The 20,002-nt window shown below is 38.9% G+C and overlaps 1 protein-coding gene across 3 annotated transcripts in view; it reads right to left on the minus strand.

Annotated features, from left to right (window-relative positions):
- Positions 1–7,071: 7,071 nt before the first annotated feature.
- Positions 7,072–20,002, minus strand: part of NME8 (NME/NM23 family member 8) — a 73,301-nt gene continuing 60,370 nt past the window's right edge. For all 3 annotated transcript variants that reach the window (XM_012777588.3, XM_076006305.1, XM_076006304.1), the window contains 4 exons: positions 19,840–19,991; positions 14,156–14,300; positions 11,756–11,994; positions 7,072–7,236 (listed from right to left, as the gene is read on the minus strand). In XM_012777588.3, the coding sequence (XP_012633042.2) occupies positions 11,757–11,994; positions 14,156–14,300; positions 19,840–19,991 (535 nt within the window). In that variant the 3' untranslated portion in view covers positions 7,072–7,236; position 11,756. The remainder of the gene's footprint in view (positions 7,237–11,755; positions 11,995–14,155; positions 14,301–19,839; positions 19,992–20,002) is intronic.

The raw sequence follows: 20,002 nt of genomic DNA on the forward strand, positions 1-20,002 counted from the left end.
AGGCCTACTATACAAACTGTTTCATAATCTGCCTCCTTCACTCAGCTCTTTGTTGAGATTAGTTTTCACATCAAGAAAGCTGATACCACCTCATTTATAATGGTTGTGTTGTATTTCATAGTACGCATTACTCAACAAACCCGTCTTCACTTGGGCATTTATGTTGTGTCTTAACTGAACATACTGAATAACTGAATAAACATCTCAATAGCCAAGCAACTGTGCATATATTTAATTAGTGCCTTGGGATAAGTTCATTTGCATGGCATTGTTGGGCCAGGGAGTGCACTCAGCAAGGATCATTCGTGATCACATTGTCAATTATGTCCCAGAATGCTTGGACCATGGGTATAAGACAGTGCTGATGTTCCCACTTCTCACCAAGATTGTTTCTCCCTCGTGTTTTTTGTTTTAAGTTTGGAACTGATGGCCACCTTGGATGAACCCCCTTCCCTCATCTGTGAGCCATCGGCCAACAACATTCTCAACACTTCCGACACTCCAGGCAGCTGGGGAAGTGAATGATTGAGCACCTCAAAAGAGGCATATTAAGTACAAACATGGACAGATAGATAGATAATTAGGTAAATAGGTAGAGAGATTTCTTGTCTGCTTGGAAAAGCCTAGGCAACATCCCCAATTTTTTTTAATGAATCAAATTTAATAATACAGCCAGTTAACTAGAGAAATGAAGAATTAGAGTACAGCAGAGCTTCCAGTAGATTTTCTCTGCCCAGCCCCCTTTTTAAGATACGAGCAAATTTATATAAACAGCTTTAGTTCTTACTTTCCAGTTCTAAACCAATGCAGTCTGACGACACATAGGGTTTCTCTCTTTGTATGCCTGTAAAATTGTCTATTATAATATATCCTTCCCACAAAACCCCTTGACTTGTATTAGCTTGAGGGTGTTTCTATTCAGGAGAACCAGTCCTTGAGTGAAAAAAAAGGGCACAATTTTACTACAAGTTTCTACCTGCTGTTAGCACAAATGCAAAAAGCAAGAATGGTTATTTAGAATCATGCAACAGTTGAAGGAGACCTGAGAAGTCATGATCTAGCTTGTTGGAGAAAGGCTTGTCTGATGTCTCCCCCACAGTTAGAGAAAGATCTGGGCCCCCAGAGTCCATGAATTTTAATTTGCCAGGCCACAGTGTGCTGACTTTTTTGGTAACATAATCTGGGCTGTTAGAGGAAATATTCATTTAATCACCACAGAAAGAGCAATAGAAGAAGAAATTTCTGCTTCTGGTTATGGCCTGATATATGCTGATACTGACCATATTTCCTAGTAGAAAATACTTTTTGAAAAGCATTTTAACCTCAGAGATGTATTAAGTCATAGTGAAAGGCATGAAAACCAAAAATTTTAGTTAATTTTCACCTTTGTGATTTAACTGATAAGGAAGCAGTTTGTGTTCTCCAGATAAATGGCAAACATGGGTTGGGGTATCTACTTTAATATCAGGACCCCAAAAGAGACACTGGACTCTAGAATAGCAATGAAATATCCCCCCTTTTATTCAAACAATAGAGATAAGCAAAAAGAAAAAATGAAAACAAAAGTACTCAAAATGTCAAAATAGTTACCCCAAATGTTGATATTAGCATTTTGGTGTGAATCTTTCCAGACTTTCTCCCTGTTTTGGTGTATGAATTTAATAACACAGCATGAAAATTACTCCAAGTAAAGAAATACAACTATTTGTAAATGCTGAATTCTAGGCTCTGACAATCATTGTCAACAAAAGATCAAGCTGCAAATATTTATGTTTTAAAACTTAAATTATAAACCTAGTTAAATCTTTCTAACAACTAGTTTAATGTTCACAGCTACATTTTGACTAAGTTACAGTTTACATTATATAGATAAAGATTCGTCTTAAGCACAGATTGGATACTGGGAATCCATTTGGGGATGAGGTTTTTGTGGATTCCTTCATACTGCAAAAAAAAAAATTGCATTCTGTGGAATTGAACTAATTTTTAATCTGGTCTTTAAAACTAGAATAATAAAATAATTTAAAAAATATGAAGGAAATTAAGCCCCTTATTATTAAATTGATTTGTAAAAGCATTGTTACTGGAAATGGATTGGGACTTAAGGCTTTTCTTCCAGAAAATAATGACTTGATTGTCAGGCCTATATTAGGTTCTGAACCTTAATGCCATGTATTTGTACTTACTAAAAATCATTTCAATAAAAAGTATATTAGCAATATGAACTTCTGGTCCACTTTGAAGTTCCTCCATTTGAAAAATGTGTTATTTGCATGGAACTGTTTGAATCTTTTTATATTCTAGCCCCTTCTCCCTCCACTGGATAGAATTGAAGCTAGAATTTTCCCTTTTGATAAAGGAGCAAAAAATGAACGTGTATTTGTAAATTGATGTTTAGTAACTAGTAATAAACTTGAAATACTAGAATACAGTATAAGCCTTAATCCTAGGCAGTCTTATGAAAATGAATCTGTTAACTATCTTTTGAACCTATATTCACATTGGTTTTCAAGATATTTTAAGTTGTATTTTTCTTCTTTTATTCAGAGCTGCTTATTTTGGGGATACTTTTGTTTATTGAGGCATAATTGTAATTCACAAGGGGCTGCATTTTTTTTTTTTTTTTTTTTTTTTTTTTTGAGACAGAGTCTCGCTTTGTTGTCCAGGCTAGAGTGAGTGCCGTGGCGTCAGCCTAGCTCACAGCAACCTCAAACTCCTGGGCTCGAGCGATCCTTCTGCCTCAGCCTCCCGAGTAGCTGGGACTACAGGCATGCACCACCATGCCCGGCTAATTTTTTATATATATATCAGTTGGCCAATTAATTTCTTTCTATTTATAGTAGAGACGGGGTCTCGCTCTTGCTCAGGCTGGTTTTGAACTCCTGACCTTGAGCAATCCGCCCGCCTCGGCCTCCCAAGAGCTAGGATTACAGGCGTGAGCCACCGCGCCCGGCCTGCATTTTTTTTTGATAAGTCTTATAACTATAGCTGGATGTTTTGCTTTAGTCTTCCAAGAAAGGGCTATTTTATTTTTTTAAGAGTCACTTCTTTCTTTTTATTTTTAAATATTTATTATTTTTTATATTTTCTTTATTCTTTATTTTCTTATTTCTTTTACACAAACCTAGTGGGACTATTTGGATCTTAAGAGTCACTTCTAAAGTCATGTGGTCATTAACTTTGGAGACTATTTTGCATATGAGTGCTGATATAAATTAAAACCCGAGTAGACCTCATTGCATGTACCCCTCATTGCATGAATGTTGACAATGGAAGGAATATCTTGCCTGTAGTATACTGTCAATTCTGGACTGAAAAGCTGGGGCAGAAACTTAATTTTCTTCTTTTTTGCATAAGTCAGAAAAACATACAGCTACTTGCTGAGTTTCCTTGTTGACCTCAGCAGATGAAGTGAGCTGATAGTGTTAATTCAGATTGAAGAAATTATCTGAATCTTGGTGTGTGTAGATTTTCCATCTACATGCAATATTAACTAAATCAGATAGCTTTTACTGTTCCACATGTGTACGTAGGCTCCCACCCCCTTCCACATCCATGAGTTATTGTACTTTGTAAAGTGGCATTGAAACATTACAACAATGTTTTTGTTGCACCAATTTATAAACTTATACAGTGCAATATGTGTTATTTCTCTGAGGCAAACCAAAGGTAAATTTCTCAAAGTTCTTGCTGCCGCCTTTAGCAGCCTTTGATGGATCTTTTATACATTTGTATTAGATGAAAATAAACCAGATTGCAAATCCTTTTTTTAAAATTTTAAACCATGTACCAAGTTTTTGGTCCAAATTGTGTAGGATAAGTTAAACTTAAATTGCATTCTATTAACCAATATGAGTGTATTTTTATAAGCATAGTTATATTGAAATAAAGTTTTTTTTTAAAAAAAAAGAAAGAAATACAATTGTATTTTATTTTTCACAGCTGCATGTTGTGGATGTATCTGAGTTTATTTTACCAGTAACTTGTGAGAAAAAACTTTTAAATGTGGTTCCCAAGGTATGCCAGGGTAGGACAGATTTTTGTGACACAAAAAATTTCCCACTATTGCTGAATTTTCAAGTCCATAAAAAATAGGCACAAAATAGTGCAAGGCAGAAATGTTTCCTTTATTTTGTCTAATAAACGTGTGTTACTTTTATAAGATACTACAAAAATATTTTCAGAGAGAGACACAGAATGTCTCTACATGAAACCCATGTAGACATGCATATCTGAAAACTATCCCCTTGATCATATGACTGTCATAAAAATATTAACTTTTGACCACTACATTTTCCCGCATAATCTACAAAGTGGTGTTAAGCTGTTGCTCTGTCTCTGTCAGTTTCTGTAATCGGCAGCAATCCACTATTTGAATCCCTAAACCCCAAAGACTTTCCAGTCTTCATGCTTTTTTAATGTCTTTTTAATTTTAAATTTATTGAAAGGAGACTATGCTGGTCATAAACTACAGATCTTACAGTATTTATTTGCTTTGATACCTAAGAGAAATCTCTTCCTACTATAATGTAAGAAAACTTGTGAAGAGATAATTAATGGCAGTAAAAGAGCCCACAATGTGTGATTTTTGCCCGGATAGTTCAGACAGTATAAGTCTAATATATTATTGCAATATTTTAGTGAGAACCGTTTTATAACTAAATAATTCTATAATATGCAGCTGCAGTATCTAGATGAGAACTTTATCATGGCCAGAGTGGTTCACTTTAGTGACATACTTTAAAAAAGGAAAAAAACATACTATATTAGAAATTAAATTTAGGTAACAGGGAGGACTCATAATCAGAGGGCTGTTCCCAAATCTCACACAATTGTGACACCTTGAATAATATAATGAGCCTAAGGAACTGAGGTTAAGTAAAAAATGGTATTATGAATAAAATTCCATCCTAGTACCAAGTGATAACTAAAATACCACTGTTGGATCAAATTAAATTCATTAACATTGTTTATTCTTCCAATAATTTCAACTATTTATTATGTCACTGAAGTATTTCAGCAGCTAAAAATCACATGAACAAGTGCTGAGTCAACTTTCTCCCTTTTTGGAAAGCATAGAACATCTGGCTTTGGAGGTCAACCAAAGTAGCTTCCAGTGGGTGAGCAAGTTCAGACAGAGTGTAGGCAGGCATCAATGTCAGAGGGTCCCCCCGTCAGTGAGTAGAAAGGGTACCAAGACTGTCCAACTTGAGGGCCCCCAGATATAGCGTAGTTTACAAAATCTGTCCATTTTCTGCAGGGCATCTGCTTATAGGGAACAGGATCCAGGAAAAAAGTGCTGGAAAGTATTAGGCTGTAGTTAAGCATGCTTCAGGAGTCTTGTCTTGAAAGGGGGCTGGAGGGACTAAGTGGGGCCATCAAAGAGACTCTGCCTTCAAGGCTGAGATGCAGGACCAAGCCAGTACTAAGGATGGGGGCTGCTGTCTCTTGGGGGATTCATGAAGATGCAGAGCTCATCCTCAGCTCTGTCTGGCTGTTGAGATAGAAGCGCTTCCTGCACAAGTGTCCCACGGCCCACATTCTGAGCCTATCCCTGTATTTGGAGCCATGTCCCCACCATCATGTGCATTGGAGCTCCAAGCTGTGCCCACTGATTTTGCAGTCCTCACTTGCCTCCACCACAATGGCCCAAGACATGCCTTTTCTGCCTAAGTCCAGCTGGAATTCAAGACCAGCCCTCTTAGCTGTGGCCCTGATGACTTTGTAGCCTTTTCTAACCTTTCTTCTCCAGGGACGAGAAGATATTTCCAGGTACTGCCAGCTCTAGTCCACACATGCCTGTCTTGCACTGCCATGTCTTATCCACTAGATTCAATCCCTCCACACCAGACTAACACAAATTGAAGCTTAATTAAATATATCTCTTTGGACATTGCTTATTTCATGATTTCTGGTTTCTTACCTGGATTCAAAAGAAATGACCTTTCTTTATGTCTTGCATATGAAATCTGTACAGATCTTTAAACATATGCACACAACTAAGCGTAGCTTGCCATCTGCTGGTGAAATACAATATTATGTTTAAGAGAGGTTGTTTCAATACCTTTGAAGATCTGGATGGTTCTTGAGGCAGTAACAGCATGCCACTTAACACAAGTGCATTATGAACACTTGAATACTATCAGGCCATGCAAAGCAGTAGATAATTGTATTAAATCTGAAGTAGGAGGGAAGGTGAAAAAAGTGAGGAAAATGAAGATTTTTGCTATCCTTATTTCTTTGCACAATCCTAAGAAAGTCAATAATTGATTTACCTTACATTTAGAAAAATGCATTCTGAAGAAAAATTTGAGAAATATCCTTAATGATAATTCCCATGTATGTAATTAGATTTTGTATAATTTAATACAGTTCACAGGCATGCCTCTCAAACATAGTGTCGGAACACTTGAGTATTGAAGTAGGTGATCTGTCACTAATGTTAAACGATCGAAGCTTACGAGTGTCTTAATATTATTAATATTACAGTTTAGAAATTATATTGGAAAGTTAATCACTCAACAACATCATTGTCACTCTCTGCGATCCAACATGTTCTCCTGAGTGGAATGAAAAGGAGGATGTCTCAGCTCACATGCTGGGAATCACATACAACCCTGGCTAAGAGTCTATCACTGCAGGAAATATCATTCAAATTACATCCTGAGAGAGAGAGAAAAAAAAGAGGCAAAAACAATAAACATTTTGGCTTATGGCTGTCTCCTATCTCCCCAGAGATATTTGCACTACCTTGCCATTTCCCTATCTTACTAGCTAGGTACCCGACCTGCACTGTCCTGCAGTTTGCAAATTGTGTAAATCTATATGTCACCTTTTCGGAGTTTTTTGCTTAAAAGTTCAGAGTTTTTTTTGACCAACTTCTAAATATACATTAGTGCCGTGCAGTGTGCATTTGTATAAAACTCTACTCCTGGCTTTCTTTGACCTACCCCACTCTCTTCAGCCCCATGGTCCATGGTCCACCCCAGCTATTTTGTTGCATCTTGTGTGCATTTATATATGCCACCTTAAGTCCTTGCTGGAAGACAAGGTTAAAAATAAACATCAAGATTTGTTTGGAGATTATTTTATTATTATTATTATGCATAGTCATGCATTTTTAAAAAATATTCTGGTGAGTTTTCTTCCAAATAATGTCTTTCTTATTATTCCTCCCAGGAAGCTGTGCCACATGATTATATGTTGAGTTGAACTCATGCATTATTTCTCAAAGTTCTAGGAAAAGAAAGAGTACACTTAATAAAATAAATGACAATGCTATGTACTAATTTTCAAGCAGTTATTAGTTTCCATATTGGAGTCCTGCACAGCAATCACAGAGCTTGGGAGATGGGCCCTTTTCTTTATCTAGACACTGCCCAACTCGGCAAACAAGCAATCCACAAAGATATACAAAGAGTTGGTGATCAAACTCTTGTGACAGGTTAAAATATGAACTTAATGAGTAACCATAGCTTTCTACCCAAGCTGCTCAAGGATTCAAAATTGCCGGTTAAGCCCAAGGTAAGGAAGAGAATTGGAAGGGGCCGAAAAGGACGAGACTGAGAGTGCAGGTCTATCTGAACACAGTGCAGAGACTGGTGTGTGTGTGTGTGTGTGTGTGTGTGTGTGTGTGTGTGTGTGTGTGTGTGTTTGGGGTGAGGGGCTTATCTATGGAAGCACTGCAGGGCACAGGGGGACTCTGAGGACAGAGATGCCCAAGTAAGAGTTTTGAGACTTTATTGTTGTTATATATCTATATCTATCTATATATATGTATATTATATATTTTTTTCTGTAAAAGAAATATTTTATTTGCCAGCTGTTCAAGAACTTTACTGCAGGTTTACTTTTATTTAAGAATTTAAAAAGTGTTTTAAGACTAGACTAATTTTAGATCATTTTGGGAGGGGTTTTGGAGAGAGCTCTGTTACAAGGGACCGTTCTTCCTTATTTTGCTTTATTTTTTTCTCTTTTTAAAAATCATGGCACTATATATATTTATATTATACAATTCACCATTGCAACCATTGAAGTGTACACATCAATGGTATTAGCTGCATTTACATTGTTTGCAACCATCATTACAAACTATTTCCAAAATATTTCATCCTCCTAAACAGAAATCTGTACCCTTTAAGCAATAGCTTCCAATTTTGCCAGCCCCTAACAACCTCCAATCTACTTTCTGTCTCTATAATTGCCTATTGTGGGTTGATCATATAAAGGGAATCATGAAATATTTGTCATTTTATGTCTGTTTTTTTTTCATTTAGCAAAATGTTTTCAAGACTCATCCATGTTGTAGTTATGTATCAACATTCTATTCCTTTTAATAGCTAAATAATGTTCCATTGTAAGTGTATACCACATTTTGTTCATTCTTCCTTCTAATAATGGACATTTGGGTTGTTTCTGCCTTCTGGCTATTGTGAATAATTTTTCTATAAACATTAGTGCACAAGCATAGGTTTGAGTCACTGTTTTCAATTCTCTTGGTGTAGAACTGCTGGTTCAAATGGTGATTCTGTGTTTAACCCTTTGAAGAACTGCCAAACGATTTTCCACTGCAGATGCACTATTTTGCATTCGCACCAGCCCCAGGCGGCAAGGGGTTTTTCAATCACTGTATAGTGTTTCCAAGCAAGGCCCATTGCAGTTCCCCGCTGAGTGGTTTCCAGGTTGGGTGCAACTGCGATGAATGCCTTGTTCAGGCAGCCTCCAGAATGGTTAAAACAGACAAACACGGTCATTTGTGAACCGGATCTGCTCTATTCTCTCTGGAACCACAGATTGGGGTCACACACCGGGAATGCTGGCTGCCATCCCCAGGACTGTCACCAAGCTTGAGAAGTCGGACAAGAGCTAGTAAAAATGCCACACCAATGGGCTTTCATACCATTTTCAAGTTGCCTTTGTGTTGACACAGCATTCTTTTGGTCACTCTAAACCTTTGAACATTTTCCAGAGTTCTGACAAAGTTGCTGCTGACAGTGCCCCTGTGGAGGAATGGGGGCGTGGAGCTGCCTCCCCCACCATCTTGCTGACGTCACGCCCACGCAGGATTCATAACTTGTCTGCTTCGAGAGTCTGATTTACAACCAATTCAAATGTCTTCTTCCCAGCACACCCCAAACACAACTCATGGTGTTTCCTTCTAACCTGCTTCTCTCTCCTTCACATGTCTGGGAATGGTTAGATCATATTCTCATTACTCAAGCCAGGAAGCTTCATCTCTTCCTACATTTGGTAGAGTGGTAGTCAGTCCGTCTAGTCCTGCAGATGCGATGCAATCTTCTAAGAATCATCTGATCATTCCACTTACCACTAAGCTCGCTGCTTCTACACTAGTCCAGCCTTCTGTCATATGTCACTTCGGTTACTGCAGTGCTTCCTGCCTGGATAGCGTGCATCTCACATTCCCTCTTTCCACTTCCTAAGTACATCTGCCCAAATCACTCACACTTGCCCCTGGGAACCCCAAAACACACGCTCATTTGCTGTTCCCTGCTCTTAGAGTCATAAGTTCCTTTAGGACAAGGACTGTGTATATCCAGCCCCACAACAGTGTCCAGCATATAGCAAGGGCTGAACAAATGAACCTTGAATGTCTGAAACATACTAGTCCTCAGCCCTCACAGTGCTATGACACACTGTAGTATACGTAGTAAGACAGAAATCAGCAAAATGTCTATACGTATAAGCATCAAGATATGTGTGTGTATTAATATTCAGAAACCATAAAAACTGGCTTCTGTTTCTTGCTTCCTTATCTTTGATTTTAAAAGCCTGCTCATTTTTCGAGGTCTATTCCATTTCTTACTTTCTCCAGCTCCTAACTACTAAAAATAATATATACTTGCCAACTCAGCACTACATTTTACACTAATTTAAAATCCCCTATATCAATCACAGTGCCCTCCCCCCACAAAAGAGAAGGATATACAGATGTTAGAAAAGAGACTCATTGTTAACAGAAGCTATAAACAGAGTACAGCCCTACAGACAGTCCCCACCACCCAGCCATTCATTGCTGACGTGCTTAGTAATGTGCCGTCTTATCGTGGCTATGATTAGATACTATGTGAGTTTTGTCACCCTATTAGATTTGCATTTTCCCTGAAGGTAATGACCTTCATTCAACCAGTTTTATATCAGTCATAGTTCAAGAAGGGATACAGTACATATTTTCCCAACATGAATGTTCACCAGTTGTGCAGTCATGACTTGGACTATATTTGAGTCAGACTTCTGGAACAAGCTGTATTATACCAGAACTTACTTTTTATTTATACATCTGATATTTCAGCATAGTGTTCTTATACCTGGAGAAATCATAGCTCAAATGTTATATAACAACATGAAGGGAACAATGAACTCTTTTCTCCTGAGGAGTCTTGTTGGGTATGGGATTGCGGGGGTGAGGGAGGGCCTCTCCATTTCACAGAGCTTTTTCTTTATGCTATGGAAACTGATTCTCAGTATGGCTCCTGCAGGTGGGGACAACACTCCACACATGGAAGGACTGTACAGTCATATTCAGGTCGGCAGGCAGAGCCATCTGGTGGACATTTGTGGCTGCTCTTTGAAAATAAAGCAAGCAGGTTTGATAGGAAAAGTGGCCCATCTTGCACTCCATCTCCCACATTACTTAGTAAACAAGGAAACTTAAAGCACATTCAGGTGTGGTGGCTCACGCCTGTAATCCTAGCACGCTGCAAGGCCAAGGCGGGAGGATCCCTTGAGCTCAGGAGTTCGAGACCAGGTGAGCAACAGCAAGACCACATCTCTACTAAAAATAATTATCCAGGCATCATGACACACACCTGTAGTCCTAGATACTTGGTAGGCTGGGGTAGGAGTTTGAGACTAGCTAGAGCAAGAGTCAGACCGTGTCTCTACTAAAAATAGAAAAATTAGCCAGGCATCATGGTACATGACTATAGTCCCAGATACTTGGGAGGCTGGGGCAGGAGGATTGCTTGAGCCCAGGAATTTGAGGTTGCAGTGAGCTATGATGACACCACTGCACTATACCCAGGGCAACAGAATGAGACTTTTTCTCAAAAGGAAAAAAAATAATAATAATAAAAAGCATATGCATATTATGTAGCCACTTCTACCCAATAAGTATCTCTTTGCCAAGGAATAGAAATTATTTCTTTTTATTCTATGATTTCTATGATTCTACACTATAACACCATCATATATCACCCAGTGGTAGTTAGTAAGTTCCATGTTTCCAAATACTTAGATACTGAGAGTTCAGGCCACTGAATGAGACTTTGGCCATTCAGAGTGGGGGAGTGGGAAGCAGTCAAGGAGAGGCACTGCATGAGGCCTTTGGAGTCATGGCAGATGACACAACAGCCTAGGACCAAGGCTTGCAAACCCAGGGGTACCTGGCTCGCCCACTGTCTCCATCCCTGCAGCCTGGGTGCGCCACATGCAACCAGAATCCACCAGGTCACCATCATCTACAATGCTCAGCTTGGAGGCTGTGAGGCTGCTACGCAACAGCACAATGTGTTGGGCAGGAAATAAAGTTTGATTCAGTAACATGGGGAAAGTTCTGCTCTTTTCAGATGGGCTTGTCCTAGGCTCATTCAGTGTTACCAAAGGGAAGGGAAGGGAAGGGAAGGGAAGGGAAGGGAAGGGAAGGGAAGGGAAGGGAAGGGAAGGGAAGGGAAGGGAAGGGAAGGGAAGGGAAGGGAAGGGAAGGGAGTTAAAGAAGCATATACCTCATAGTACGTACTTTAGTTTTCCTCAGGATTCTCAGAAACAAACTCGTCAAAGATTTTACCAATGATCTCTGTTGCATCATAAACATTAGATGATCCGTGGACTATATTTTTCAAAATATTTATTCCAAATCGGGCTCGGATAGAATCTGGAGACAGCAGTTTTGCTTCTTCTGGGTCTACTGGGCCCATCAAATGTCTCCACTCTGCAGTAGCATTCCACTTGGTCAGAACCATGACCAGAGAGGGACCCCTGCAAGGAATGACACTTTCAGAAGACATGGGCGCCTGACAACATAGAGACTGCAAACATGGCTAAGGAAGGATGTCACAGCTTGGGTCAGGGAGTGCCTCTTTATTCTTTGTCCTTTGTGGTGTCATTTTGTGCTTTTCTTTTTTTTTTCTTTTTATTTCTCCCTCTTCCAAAAGATTTTTGTGTTAATTGAGTGCTGTAGTTTAATTCTAGGGAATATTTGTCAATGGAGTCCTGTTATTTTTGCTACTTTGGGGTCTATAGATAGAGCCATTGTTGTGGACCCAGGACTTCCTGCTTCATGGTGGTCCTTCAGGCATTGCCTCCACCTCAGGGAGCTGCCTTGCTCAGGCCACCCTCATTCCAATGACTGACCAGTGTGAGGGTACAAAGGCTTGGCCATCTTGGATACTATGGGACAGCTCTGAGGGACCAGTCTAGCTTTGGACAGCACAAGCTGTTGTGTGGCCTGCAACTGCACTGTGACCCCTCCTTCTTCCCCATCCTGCTTCTTTGTCCCCTCTTCCTTGTGGCACCCTTAGTCAGTAGCCTGAACACTAAGCTCTGTCTGCTGTCTGGGAAATGCAACCTGTGGCAGGCATGAAAGTTAGCTTGTTCTCTAAGCTGTCATGGTGCAGGTACCTAAAGTCCCTAAGCTTTTGTTTATTATTAGTATCTAATTACCACTTATATTGCATTCAATCTTTGGTTTCAACTCTATAAGTTTTGCCTTTCAAGACTCATTGAAAAATGGTCAGGAACTGAAAAGGAAAGGCATGCATTTAAAGAGGTTTCTTATGTATAGTCATGTGTTGCTTAACATCGAGCATACATTCTGAGAAATGCATTGTCAGACAAACATCATAGAGTATACTTACACAAAGCCCAATGGTGTAGCCTACTATATGCCTAGGCTATATGGCACAGCCTATTGCTCCTATGGTACAGCCTATTGGCTACAAACCCGTACTGTACTGAATGTCATAAGCCACTGTAACACAGTGGTAAGCATTTGTGTATCTAAACAGATCTAAACACAGAAAAGATAATGTATTGTGCTACTAGGTTATGATGGCTCTGACATCACTAGGGGATAGGATAGGAATTTTTCAGCTCATCATAACCTTGCAGGACCACCTGTCATATACATAGTCCATCATTGACTGCAATATCATTATGCAGCGCATGACTGTTTTTGTACAAAATTTTATGTATAACTTAATGTATGTAAAATAGCAAATAAAAATTTTTTAACCAGGAGCAAATTTTTAAGGGTGTTCAAATAATTATGAACTCTATGTAAAAGAGAGTTCTGGGAGGCAGCAGTTAAGAACACAGACTCCCCAGGCTCAGACCCAAGCCAAGCACAAGCTTTGTGAGCATGGACAAATTCCACCCCTGGGCCTCTGTTGCCCCACAACCAAAGTGGACATTCTAGTGGAAAAACTACTTCAGAGTTGTTATTATAAGAAGTCAAATGAGGTAAAGTGTATATACTGGTATATAGCTCATCACAAGGAGTGGAATTAAGTAACCACTCAATATATGTTAGCTTTTAATGCCTACGCAGTGGTTATAAAGGTCTGCGTTGTCAGGAACAGATCCATAATGTGGAAGGGGAATGTGCCAAAACAGTGTATTTAGTATCATGTGACTTATGTTATTGCGTACACATAAAGAGTTTGACAAGGTATCTACACATGTGAAAGAAAGATGGGAATAATGACAGCTAGCATTTATTGAGTGCTTAATACATGCCATGCACTATTCCAGGTACTTGCAATGTATCACTTACTCAGCCTCACAACAAACCTGTGAGGTCGGTAGCATTATTTTCCCCACTCTGCTGAGTAGGAGACTTAGGCACAGAGTAAGTATGTTGGTAAAGCAGGGATTTAAACCCAGACGGCCTCTATATCTAATGTGAAGACCTAGAAACAGGAAGGAAGGAGGGAAGGTAAGAAAGAAGTAAGAAGAGAGAAGAAGATAGGGAGGGTGGGAGGGAAGGAAATGGAAAAAAAGGAACCCCAAATGTTAACAGAGTATCTTTTCATGAATGAGATTAGATGGAACGTTTTAATTAATTTCTGTATTTTTCAAAGTTTCTGTAATAAACATTTACTCCTTTTATAATACAAAGAACTGTATACCAGACACTTACTCGGCTAACATTTCCAATACATCTTTATAAAAGGGTTTTCCTGTTATTTTTGCATAAATCTTATTTGCTCGCTCTTCAGTTAGGAGCATTTCCTTCGCCTGTGTCAGCTCGAATCCAGCCTCCTTGATAATCTTCAGAATCTCCTCTAGGGAAAACAGATATTTGGTAATCTTGCAGATCTCTTCCCTTTTACTCCACATTCAAGTAGATTGAAACAACTAATGAAAACAATAGTTTTACTTGCATACTGTGCCTTAAAAAATAAAAAAAAAACTATGCTAAACTAAATCAAACTTCAAAAGCACCAAATTGACACTCAGATGAACTTTTAATATGTTAATGTACATATTCAGTCTCTGAGATCCACCTTTCCAGAAACCACCTCTAACAGCTAGTGGGCTATAAAAGGAGAGGGGAAAGGATCTGCTCTCAAGCTAAGAATGAAAACATGTTTTCACCTCCCATGCTAGGAATGCCAAGGAATGTCTTGCTAGATATGGATTGTAATGGAGAACCAAACTGAACTCTTCTCCCTGAAGAATCAGGGTACCACTGAAGGAATTAAACAGAGCACAGCTTGTCAAAATCTCACCAGTGGTCTAAATGTGGAAGACTATATTCTGAAGACGAAGGTGAGCCAACTGAGAGATTGGAAGCTCTCTAGTGAAACAGCCTCTTCTTTGCTCCAGAACAAAAGCATTTAGAAGTGCTAGGCTACAGGCAAGTGTGAGAAAGTGTGATCACAGCTAACGGAAAGCCTGGAGAAAACTGGACTTCTCCTGCTAGAAAGGAGGTGGCCAGGATCTGCTTTCAGACAGACAACACAGAAACAAATGTGAATTGAATGTAAACACTTCTCCAATATTAACTGCCTCGTGAGATCGCCAGGCCTGTCCATGAATCAGGAGAAGGTGATCATTATTATGAGTACAAAGAGTAATATGTAAGCTTCCTGGAATCACGGCAGAGAAAACTATTAACTTTCTCTGGGGAGGTAAGCGATGGCTTCTCAGAGATGTTGAATTTTGTGTTAAGCATGGAAAAAATGAGATATGATCACCAAGCAGATAAGTAGGAAAAGGACATTGCAGGCAGGGAGAGCAATGTATGCCAAGTTCAGAGGGGCGAAAGAAAGTGACTGGGTGAAAACTTATTGGAAAGGAAGTTAGCCAGGTAAATAAAGAAAGGGTTATAAAGAGCTATACCTCATGAAGATATGTGGACTTTCCCCTAAGTACTGAGAAGAAATACATTCAGATTTGTATTCTAGAAAGGTCATTTCCTTTGCAGTATGAAGAACTAATTAAGGTGGGTGTGGGTGGATGTGGCATTGGAAGCAAAGTATTTGAACACTAATGCAGTTTTTGGAAGGCACTGCTCAGGAGAAGGAGGAATTACGGAAAAGAAGAGTCTCTTGTAATACTTGGGGACAGGAAGCAAGTGGCTGAGGTTAATGTTCTAGATAAACAAAGAGCATTGTATAAATAGAAACAGATCTACCCCCAGCCAAGGCCCTACCTGTCACAGAAACTACTGCATTATACAAAACCAAGAGAACATTCAGAACTGAGAAACTGAGTAAGCTAACTCAAACCCTCATAAATCTTTGCTAAACTACTATAAAGGTAAAATCAAGTTATTCTGCTGAATAAAAAGATTTTTTTGTTCCCCTTAAAAGAAAGCCAGCCAGCCAACAGAAGGGTGGCAAGCCCAAAGAAAACTGTAATATGACACTCTCACAAGAACCTAAAAAACTCATGAATCAGAATTTCAAACTCACAAGTAGAAATAAACAAGCAATAAGTCGATGTGAAATAAAAGCTGACTACACTCAAGAAAGAAATTTAAGAAAATATAAAAATCACAAAAATAAAGACTAGGGCTAATGGAAATATAACTTAAAATACAGTAAATGGCACAGAGAATAGAAACAAAAATAGCCAAGAAAAGGAAAACCAAATAAGAGATATCAATAATAGAAAAAGTGATGGATATAGAAGTTAAGCAAATACAAACATATATACAAGTGTGTGTATATGTGTATACATGTTGATTACATATATATAATTAAATATTACATATTCATATATTTATTTAAGAAATTTGACTTCATGCCAAAGGAGAAGAATATTCTGAACTATAAACTGAGTAAGTCAATCTAAACCTTAGGAACTTTAAAAAAATCCTCTTATTTCCAATGAAGTCCCTAAGAATTAAAAGCAGAACAATGGAACAGAACTATGTTTAGAACTATAAGGCAATAAAGCCATTTTGAAATAAAAGAAGATATGAATCTAGAAAGTAAAAGGAAAGTAACATGTACTTGGAAAAATATATCCATAATGGTCAAAACTCAGACAAATTTTAATAAAGCTAATAGATTTGAGAGACAAAAAAAATTTGCCCTGCTCTGGCAAAGCACCATGTCATTTACAAAGGAAAGAAAATTAGTATGTCATCAGAGTTCTTGAAAGCAATATACGAAACAAGAATAGAGCTACATTATCAAGAAACTCAAATAAACAATTTGAGCCTAGAATTTTATAGACAGTAAATATATAAATAATATAAGTTCTAACAAAGTAGATTTAACACAATTTTTAAAAATGGGAGAATAAGGGAGGAAGAACAGGACAGTGGACCATACACACCACCAGTCAGAGCATCTCTGTAAGAAGGAGAAGTTTTAGATGAAAGAGAAAAAACAGACAGACAAACATAGATCAGATGAGGGTCTGAAGGAAGGGTGCCAAAATCTGCAGGAGACTCCATGGGAATAGGTTATGGAGCAGAACTGGAAGGAGAGAGGCATCGGTGGGGATTCAGTCCTGACAGGCTTGGAGACCAGCGAGAAGAGTAGGTGGATCAGTTAACTTTCCCCTCACTTGCATCTCAGACTATTGGTGGGCTCCCAAGCTGCTGGAGAGACCTTCTACCCATATGAGTCCAAAGACTGATGCTGCCAGTGAGCAGAGAGCTTCTCATGGATCAGGCTCCCAGTGTCCCCAGGGTGCCTTCTACCCCACAGACCCAAGCCAAACCACAGGCGCCATATTGCTGCTCTACCCACTGTGTGCCTTTGTCATCCCCCCGGGGCCTTAACCCCTCGGGTTCTGTTTGCTCGTCCTCACACAGACATTTCCCAACGCCAGACCAAACTGCAGGAGCCACAGGGGCGAGTGGATCCTGGGTGATCTGTGTGACTCCAGAGCCTGGCATTCTGGGCAGACTACCTCCTGGAGAGAGGCTTAGAGAGGACCAGAGTGAGGACTTTCCTCCACCAACACTCCTCTTCTCCCCTCTTTCTTCCACTGGTGGCTGCCAAGAGAGACAATTGAGCCACTGCATGGAGGCTTCCACAGGGAACAGGGCTTACTTAGTCCTTTCCATTTAGAGTCCTGCAGTGGACTGAGGGGTGATTGAACTGTGAGCTCCCTGCCTGCTGGCCCTCCCTGGTGCTACTTGCCCAGTGACTCCAGCAGAGTGGGGCAAACCCTGAGGTGGAGGGACATTGAACCTGCTTGGGCACCCCGAGGATGACTTGAGACCAGCATCTTTCTCCTTGGCATAGAAAATGATTAATCTCTGTGGTCCAGGGGACGGGCTTATAGGCCAGACCCTCTAAACCCAGGTCTTGATCACATTGCCCAGGGGCACAGTGGGGATACTTGTGAATTAGTCTCACCAGGTGTAGGTGATTGTAGGGGTAGATCAGGGGTGATAGTACAGAGTGGGCTCTAGCTGCAGGTGTGCTTGCAGGACACCCTCATCCCAAGGCAAGGCTGTGCTCCTAGCACAGGCTGGAATCCTGGGCGGGGAACCTCCTGTTCTGTATCACAGTCATGCAGGAGCTCGGCTAGTTTGACATCCTGCCTGTCATCAGAGGCCTGTGAGAAATCACGGTATAGGGGAGGGTGAAAAGGAGTGAGGCCTGCTCCAGACTCCCTGATTGAGGGTCCCAGAGACACGCCTCTTACTAGATTAACCAGAGGCAGAAAACAAAGGCCTCTAATAAGCTCAATCATTAATGCAAAGGGAGATGTTACACCTGATATTACAGAAATACAAAATGTCATCTGTGAATACTCTAAAAATCTCTATGCACATAAACTTGAAAAAATAGAGGAAATGGACAAATTCTTAGTAACACACAGGAAGAAATAGAATTCCTGAACAGAACAATATCAAGTGCCGAAATTGAAGCAATAATAAAACTTATCTAAAAAAAAAAAAAAAAAAAAGAAGTACAGCACCAGATGTTTTCACACCCAATTTAACCAGACTTACACTGAAGAACTGGTGCCTATCTGCTATCCTGCAGAAACTATTCCACAGCATTGACAAGGAAGGAATCCGACTGAACACGGTTAACAAAGCGAACATCACCCTGATACCAAAGCCAGAAAAGAACTCAACAAAAAAAGAAAACTACCCTGATACCAAAGCTAGGAAAGAACTCAATAAAAAAGTATAACTTTACGTTTGGGGGATGGACATGCTTGAAGCTCTTACTCGTGGGGGGAGGGGTCATGGGCAATATATGTAACCTTAACACTTGTACCCCCATAATATGCTAAAATAAAAAAAAATAGAAAAATAAATAATAAAATAAAATGAAGGTCTGTGTATTGAAACTAAGTTAATTAATGATTAATCAAATAAAAAAGTAAAAAATAAATTTATATCAATAGACACTAAAGAATTAAAACAAATGAATTAGATATTTAACTCAAAAAGCTAGAACATCAAAAACTACTAGAAAATAGAAGGAAGGGAATAATAAAGATAAAAACAAAAAAATCAGTTAGAAAAGAGAAAAACAATGGAACTTGTAAAATAATTATATTATTATTTGGAAGGTAATAAGAAATGGCACAAGGTAGAAATAGTCACTGAAACAGAGGAAATATGATAAATTACTTCACAAACTATGTAAATGGAATAGATAATTTCCTAGGAAAATACAATTTAACAAAATTAACTGTAGTGGCAGTAGAAGGTAAAGTGACCCAATAATTATAAATACAAAAAAGCAGCAGGCTCAGATGTTTTTACAGGAAAATTTTACCAAACTTTCAAATACTAACCCCAGTGTCGCTCAAATTCTTTCAGAGGACTGAGAAAGATGTTCACACTTTCTTATGGAGTATTCCATTGTTATCTAAACCTGATAAAACTTTCACAAAAAAATGAAAAGTACAAACCAATCTCACTTTTAAGTCTCAACACAAAAAATCCCAAATGAAACATAAACAATATAGAATCCAAAAGCATGTTAAAAAATTAAAAAATGCATCATGACAAGTGGCATTTATACAGGAATGGAAGGATAACTCAATATTTGAGATATCATTAACACAATTTTCCATATTAATGTATCTATGGAGAATATCAGTCATCATTTCCATCAATTCTGAAAAGAACTTGAACAAAATTCAGTATCATTTTTGATTAAGAGAGGGACAAAGAGACAGATGGGGGAGGGAGGGAGAGAGAGAGAACAGATATGACAAAGTTTATTGTTGAATCCAGACAGAGGGATTATGGGTATTCAGTGCAACTTTTCTGTTTTTGAATTTTCTGTTTCTTTTTTGTTTTCTGTCTTTCTTCTTGTAAGACAGAAATTTGGGAAAATTTCACAAAATTTGGAGAAAAATTTATACATAGACTTTTTAAATATTTACCTCTTTGTTCACGTGTTACATGAGGCTTAATCAATGCTAAAGTGCTTTGAGGAGGAAAGAAATGCTTTATTTCCCACTCAGCAGCTTCTACTGAATCACTTCCATACAACTGGTTAATAGGCAAACTTCCTCTTGCAAATTGTAGACATAAACTGTGAAAAGG

This window comes from Microcebus murinus, chromosome 9 (assembly GCF_040939455.1).
Source record: "Microcebus murinus isolate Inina chromosome 9, M.murinus_Inina_mat1.0, whole genome shotgun sequence".
In the NCBI taxonomy this organism is placed as follows: Eukaryota; Metazoa; Chordata; class Mammalia; order Primates; family Cheirogaleidae; genus Microcebus; species Microcebus murinus.